This window comes from Branchiostoma floridae, chromosome 9, assembly GCF_000003815.2.
Source record: "Branchiostoma floridae strain S238N-H82 chromosome 9, Bfl_VNyyK, whole genome shotgun sequence".
NCBI classification, from domain to species: domain Eukaryota; kingdom Metazoa; phylum Chordata; class Leptocardii; order Amphioxiformes; family Branchiostomatidae; genus Branchiostoma; species Branchiostoma floridae.
In genome coordinates this window covers 20,495,069-20,502,716 of record NC_049987.1, presented here as the reverse complement: position 1 = coordinate 20,502,716, position 7,648 = coordinate 20,495,069, and the positions used below count along the sequence as shown (strand labels likewise).

Sequence of the window (7,648 nt, the reverse complement as noted above, 5' to 3'; positions counted from 1 at the left end):
ATTTCCATCTTTGGCATAAGTCGGGAGTAATCTAGACAAGCTGTGAGACCTCAACGTACGGGTGCACAGATGTCACAAATAGGTATCTTAGGTTAGTCCAGAAGCAAAAGTGGCGTGTTCCTGACGTCACTGCTGGAGATAGAGATGGTCCTTCTGTGAACAAGGTCGACGGAGTTTGACCGAAAATTTAGGGTAAGTCCCTACATTAATTCAGTGTTGGAAAGAACGTTTAGCAATTTCTATAACAACTTTCGACTTGTAGCAGGAAAATGTAAGAAACATTCATATTGGTGAGACAGTGCAGGGTACAGACGTTCAGATTTGGCGAAAAAAAAACAAGGCTTTGGTCCATTTTTTGAGCCTATGCTGACGCCTAATTTGAAGTGGTCAGTCCCTAAATTGACGTAATTAGAAGCCACGATGGCGGCATATTTGACTGCTGCGATAAGTTTCGCTGGTCGGAATTAAAAAAAAAACAGACTTTTGAACACTTGAGATAACGAGCTGCTGTGTGGGGTGAGTTCGTATGACCTGAAATGTTCACGGATGAGATTATGACACCCTGAACTTGCATATTTTTACATTATCGCCAGTTCAGATTTCTATTGGTGTTCACTGGCCTGTACGGCTCGACATGCGCCACCACCAGGCACCCCTGCTCGCCGGCCGGGCCGTCCTCGTTGTGTGCCAGCACCCTCGGGCCGTCACGGTAGTTCAGGAAGACCGTGGTGCAGCCTGTCAAAATGAACTTCAAGGTAAATTTCTTGCTTGCTAAAGGTGCACTCTCACCGCACTTGCGTCAAGAATTTGCTCCGTTTTTTATGATAAACGTATTGTGTTATACGAAAAAGGATGACTTAGAAGACGACAAAATACACAAAAAGTAAGGGAATTAGTTCTTTATCTCTGAAATTCGTTGAGTATCTTTCGAACTCCGCAGTAAGGTAAGCTTGACGAAAGTGCTGTGAGAGTGCTTGCTAAGGACACTTTGATATAATTATTTATATTCTATAGCTACTTGTAGGCACTCTCGGAAAGCAGCTTAAAGTGAAGTGAAACAAACTAAGCGACAGCTACCGGGTTTTTGCTAATGCAATGCCTAAGGGTTCACAGGAACACGGTGGTGCAGTCTACAGCGACGCCAAATAAATGCAGGGAATTTTATCAAAATCAACTTCAATGTAAATAACAAAGTTCAGCAAAGTACACTTGACAACAAGGTGTGAATTGCAAGATGATTTTAAAACGTTTAAAAGTAAAATAGATAAACTTAAGAAATAAACGTCATTTCAAATCCATGGCCAATGTCCAATGACCAGTTGAACTCATTTTTCATGCAACGTAGGTAGACATAACAAAGAGGCAAACATACACGGAGGCCCCTGCTACAGAAGTGTTAAAAATGTATCTAGTAATACGTATGAATGGAACCCAAGACCTTTCAACTCTTCCACCTCTTCTTTCTTCTTCATGTTCAGCAGCTCGAGCTCGAACTCGTAGTTGACGATGAACAAGTGCTCGAACGGAACCTCTGATCCCTCTGCCATCCCCTCCAGCTCCTCCACATAGTTGGGGTATGCCGTTTTCGCCGCCCTCAAGAACCCTTCGGGGGGAATCACCAGGAAGTTCAGATTAAGGCTTAGGTCACATTTCCAAACCGGGGCCCGGACGGGCAGCTTTCGGGAGCGAAAAGAATGAAATGAAAGACACCAAAATACACAAAATGTCAAAATGATATTCATAGGCATGCTATGTGTGTATTTCTAGGTATACATTTTGATTTTTCGCCCCGGTTTGGAAATGTGACCTAAGCCTTAGTTAACGTAGCATATTGTTCACTATTGGCGGACAGGTACTTCTGTGGGGTACTCTGTACCGGAATAGGTCTCCCACAAACAAAAAAATAGCAGTAGATTGCAGGCTACAAATCTGATACTTCGAGAAATGTTGTAGACACTGTAGCAAAACCGATGAAAGAAGCTTTCATGTTGAGGAAAGAAACGACAGTACATGTGAAAAGAACTACAATGAGGAGATAGTGTGCCAAACGAGATGTGGAGAGTCAAATTCCTTTTCCTTCATTTGAAGATATCGCATTTTACTAGTCTATGCCTCGAATAGACAGAGTCATGCAATATTCTTGAAATACAAAATGACAGAACAGATAACATCGAAGTAATATCGAGATCAATTCTTTTCGATCCCATTTCTTGCATCCCAGGCCCCGCGTGTAAAGCAGTAACCGTAATCGGGTCAAAGTCCGCATGTTTGGCACAACGCCGGTGAGGTCAACGATCCCGCTTTCTACCATATGGAAGGAATAAGTACACCACAACTTAACTTTTGGCCGTGGAAAAGAAACAGCTACTTAACGTTATAGTATACAGCAATTTGTTTTTGAGGGAGTCTCCGAATGCTCAGTCGATCGTGAGAAGCGTTTGTGCGCCCACATACTGCATGAAGTCGTGAACGGGCAGTTTGGACACTATCGTTCAACCTGCTCACTATATATAACCACTTTGTATACATGTAGATGACCCTTGCCCGGTAATATATGATGACTTTGAGTCATTCTAATGACAACTTTAATAGCGTTTATCATCAGGCCTAGCCTCCTGGATGCCAGGCTGTTTCCAGGGCCTGCACTGGCCAGATCATTGGCTCCAGGGCCAAAATACCCCAAATGAAATTCAACACAGGCCTCCTTTATAATAGGTTAGGCCCCGAGAAAAAGGTAAAACTGCCTTTTGTGCATGTTGGCACCGGAGCCGAGAGCCTGGCGTGTGAAATACTCTATACTAGACTTATACATGTAGGTATTTGTATCTTTGCTGGTAACCAACGCCGCGCCGACAAAAGTCATGGGCATTGCAGCGTCAAAACACACCTTCTGGGAGCCAGACTCATACCTTCATACACCCGCCGCCCCTCGCTGGTCTGTAGGAGGCAATGTCTCTTGAACGGTGGTAGGAGCCCATGAAGTCGTGGATCTGTTTCCTCGTGCCCCTGCCGACCTGGAGCCCGACTTGGCGGTTGGTCCCGGACACGTGCAGCACGCGAGGCGCCATGTTGTGGGGAAAATAACTCTGCTGCCAGGCACAGGTACCCAGGTCATCTATCGGGCAAAGTTCACGGGCAGATGGCGTGGTACAATGGTGGTATCTCAAGGCACTTGGGGCACAGGTGCGGCACTGCGGGGTTCGATCGCTACGGCACTGTTGTGTTATTTTCGCCGATTTTGTATAATTTAGATATTGCGTAATACGTAAAAGTATGACTAAGAAGACAACAAAATACACAAAACGTAATAAAATTAGTTCTTTATCTCTGAAATTCGTTGAGTAATCTTGGTGCCCAAGTGCTATGATTAGGGGTGGGTACCGGCACTGTTTACTGGTACAATTTCTTCTTGGACCGGCCCGGAAGAACCGGGCCTGAGTGGAACGGATTTTGGACTGAGTAGAAAATATATCGACAGGCCAGATAGGCGTTCACGTATGTTGGGGCTTATACCGGCCCAAGGAAACAAGAGCGAAGTAGAAGAAAGTGTTTTATTGTCATTTTTGCGAAGTTTCACACTTGGTCGAAATTAAGAGAGGCATTAGTGCAGTTTACATGGAGATATGATTTTTAAACGCCAGTAGAAGTCGGATCGATATCGATACTCTATCAAACAGATTCCTTTGTTGGGAAATGGACCATTGTTTTGAGTATTGTCCATTCACAAGTTTTATCAGACAACCAGGTCCAGGTACGCGTCCGGACGATAAATAGGTTCTGTGTTCATTATAGAAATTGCTAAACTTTCTTTCCAACACTGAATTAATATAGGGACTTACCCTAAATTTTCGGTCGAACTCCGTCGACCTTGTTCACAGAATGACCCTCTCCAGCAGTGACGTCAGGAACACGCCACTTTTGCAGGAGGGGGTCATAAGTATCAGAAAGTCTATGCCGCCCCCCGTCTCTGTTGAGTGTGGGCCGGTGGGCTCTAATGTGGGCTCAATGCCTGAAACACGTGGTCTTTCTCTCTTGCTTTGTCCCGCTGGTCTGTGATTAAAGTCTCCGCTCTATGGAACAAGGTACGGAGCATTGAAAGTGTGCGGTTACCCAGATTGGGCAATCAAGAAGGCCACTACACCTAGGTCAGAACCCGAGAATAACACCACTCAAAACCAGTCTTCTACCAAATCAAACAGAGGTCTAGTTGTTTTGCCCTATTTGAAAGGAACCTCAGAAGCCCTTAGGAGGGTTTTCCACAAATACGGCATTAAGACCTGTTTCAAGCCAACACGTACGCTCAAGAACTTCCTAGTGGCACCAAAGGACAAAACTCCTAAAGAAAGTAGGTGTGGTGTAGTGTACCACATCACATGTCAAGGGAAGACTAGAAAGGGCCCTTGTAAGGAAACTTACATTGGTGAGACGGAACGTGCTCTAAAAACTAGGTTCCTCGAGCATCGGCGTCCTAGCTCGGTCAAATCATCTGAGGTGGCGCAACATATACACATAGAGTCTCCGGGACATTCCATTTCAAATGGATAATGTCAAAATCCTAGACTCGGAACAGGATTTCTTTGCCCGAGGAGTGAAGGAGGCAGTGCACATTAGAGCCCACCGGCCCACGCTCAACAGAGACGGGGGGCGGCATAGACTTTCTGATACTTATGACCCCCTCCTGCAAAAGTGGCGTGTTCCTGACGTCACTGCTGGAGAGGGTCATTCTGTGAACAAGGTCGACGGAGTTCGACCGAAAATTTAGGGTAAGTCCCTATATTAATTCAGTGTTGGAAAGAAAGTTTAGCAATTTCTATAATGTATTCTACCAACACAGATGAACTTTCATGCTAAGGTTCTGTGTTCTACAATCCTAACAGACCCAAATGTTGCACGTTGTGCCCTTGGGAAAGGCACTTTACCCTCCGCCAGTGAATCCTCCAAGGAAAGTACATGTACACCAAGGAACGCACAAAAAACAAACGACAAAAGGCTTCTTTACGTTTGTATTTAACGTTATCAGAAATACTTAAGCTGCACTATACAAGAATTGCCTTATTTCATAAATGCTTTTCGGCACCACCTTAGTCCTGTTAGTTGACTGTGATACACAGTCAAGTGTCCTCAGATATTATAATAACTTTATAGCAATTTCATGCCCGAACGTTAGTTGCAAGTAATACAATGATGATAGTTATACGGTATGTACAATAATGAAATGAACATGAAGTACATGTAAAATGAAAGTCGTCCACTAATCTAAAACAGATGCTTTTGGGGTTGATTTCTTTTCTGAATGCAGAGGAGGATGAAATTGCCGACATTTTTGTAGTTCGGTACGATGTGCAAAGCTGGTTAAAATTTTGTTGACTAGTTTTGATAGTTTGTCTCTTTCGGTACTGTAATATGGTCAATGATAAAAAGTGCATTTCATTTCCAATGCTTTTCCTGTACAGTTTTTACATAATCTCTCGTTAACAGGTAATAGTTTGTATATCTTTCTACTTCTAACGTATGTGCACTTACTCTGAGTTTACATATAGCTGATCTGATATTATATCTTATATTATATTTTATTAAGTCTTAAGTGTGTAGATAGTTCTCAATGGCAAACACAGATTTGAGATGCCTATACAATCTTAGTTTACTAGTATCAACAGATAGTTGTGGAGAAAGGTTTGAATATATGATGTCAGAGAGTCTTCTTCTCAGTGTAGTATATCTATATGTTGACTATAAAACAAACATACTGAATAATATACATGTATGAAGTAAGGAGTAAGGCCATTAGGACCTATGCCTAAGTCGGCCACGGGAGCAAAGCTAAACTGTGACTCGCTAACTCCCTGTTATATTATTCAGTGTACTTTGTCACTATTGCTCCAGCAACCTTTGGAGTCTGGTAGAGGTCGAGACTACACCGGAAGGAGGAAGATGACGTCAGGTTCCTTTCTCTTTGACGGATTGTCGGTATAGACTTCCAGAACACCTGCTTCGAGGTCGAACACACCTGTGGTACATATACAGGTAACATGGTTGGATGTATGACTGAAACAAATGCAACAACAAATAAAGAATGATAAATTATAATTGTGGCCTAATGTAAAAGCCATTTTTCCTAATTAACATGGATCTGAAGATCTAAAGCTGAGAAAATATGATAAATATGGCTTATATAGATCTAGATGTTCCTTTTCATATCAAATCTATCAACTTTATTCAACTACAATTCAATCTCTACAGCTGAATAAAAAACGGAAATTTACTTCCGGGCGTTTCGAGTGACATCCATCACTCTTCTTCAGCGTTACTGGCAAAACAATTCAATACAAGTACAGCTAACTAGAAAACAGGTAACGCTGAAGAAGAGTGGGTGTCATTCGAAATGTCCGGAAGTACATCTCCGTTTTTTATTCAATTGTAGAGATTGAATTGTAGTTGAATATTGTTTACCTGGATGTCTAGCCTGGATATCCGGATGTCTAACCTTCATAAACGAATCTATCAACTGATTTCCCATACGTTTATGAAAACATGCATCAGAATATCAAATCAAATTTTTAGACTAATGTTTTTTATCTAGCGTCCGACCAAGAAGGTGGTTTTGTCGACCTGCATTGCATTTTGTATACGTCATGACTTCACCGTGAAGCATATTGCTCAAACGTACCGGTTGATGTGGTCATAAACACGTCGTTTCTTGTCTGAGACCTGTAAACCGGATATTCTGGGTCCGCTGTGTCACCTGTAGGTATAGTAGTTACGGATAAACATCAAAACAACAAACAGACACTGCACCGCGTATTAAAAATTCTATGCAACATCAGATTGCTTACACTGAGTTTGAGCTTCATTACAAATAAGTTATAATTTTGTTGCAATAGCAACTCAACAGAGCATATTACACTATACAAAGTGGACTACTTTATGTGCAATGGTAAATTTAATTGCGTATCTATTCTAAATAAACTTGTATCTTAAACTACACTTGCTATTTCAATGTGTAAGTAATTTTACCGTACTTCAACAACACCGAATGTAATATTTCCACACCAATTCTGCCCTGATGTTGCAAGCTGTATGACATGTTGATAAGCTAGCAAATAAGCCATTGTATAGATTTCCATACTGCAATTGTACTTTAGGGCGCGGTCAAATAGGTCGTACGATTTGATGCCAGTAGGCTGTGACAGAACCAACCACCGACAAGGATCCAAAACAGCCTTTTGTATAGGAAGACAACTAGAATTTGTAGGACACATGCACGGCTTTCTTTGTTTCGTACGGGCCGTATATCATCGGTAATGATGCTAATATTCAGGCCCTTTTGTTCTGATTGAAAAAAGTTAGCGATCGCGCGACGATCGCACGACCAATGTGACCGCGCCCTTACCCATGAATTTCAGAACGTCCTGTTTGGTTGAGAGTGGCTCCATGACAGCGGCTCGGGCCTTCCTGTGCTCAGAGCTCAGGTCCCTCCAATGGGGCGTATCCAGGTGGTCGTACCTGGGAAAACGAAAAAATTCATCGTTTCAGAAAACAACTTCATCAGGTTGGTAGAATATAGGATATTGGGGAGTTCTTTTTCACAACATGTAGCACTCCAGTTATACCCCCCTCACATTAGGCGAAAATCGATCGGACGACGAGT

At 42.6% G+C, this 7,648-nt stretch overlaps 2 protein-coding genes across 3 annotated transcripts in view; both read right to left on the bottom strand.

Annotated features, from left to right (window-relative positions):
* LOC118422270 overlaps positions 1-3,068 on the bottom strand; it is an 8,600-nt gene extending 5,532 nt beyond the window's left edge. Inside the window, exons 1-3 of the mRNA XM_035829788.1 lie at positions 2,918-3,068; positions 1,439-1,603; positions 621-735 (exon numbers count right to left, since the gene is read on the bottom strand). Of these exons, the coding sequence (XP_035685681.1) occupies positions 621-735; positions 1,439-1,603; positions 2,918-3,068 (431 nt within the window). The remainder of the gene's footprint in view (positions 1-620; positions 736-1,438; positions 1,604-2,917) is intronic.
* A 1,922-nt stretch (positions 3,069-4,990) lies between these two features.
* The window catches only part of LOC118422661, a 15,602-nt gene continuing 12,944 nt past the window's right edge, over positions 4,991-7,648 (bottom strand). For both annotated transcript variants that reach the window (XM_035830333.1, XM_035830331.1), the window contains 3 exons: positions 7,391-7,503; positions 6,668-6,742; positions 4,991-6,007 (listed from right to left, as the gene is read on the bottom strand). In XM_035830333.1, the coding sequence (XP_035686226.1) occupies positions 5,913-6,007; positions 6,668-6,742; positions 7,391-7,503 (283 nt within the window). In that variant the 3' untranslated portion in view covers positions 4,991-5,912. The remainder of the gene's footprint in view (positions 6,008-6,667; positions 6,743-7,390; positions 7,504-7,648) is intronic.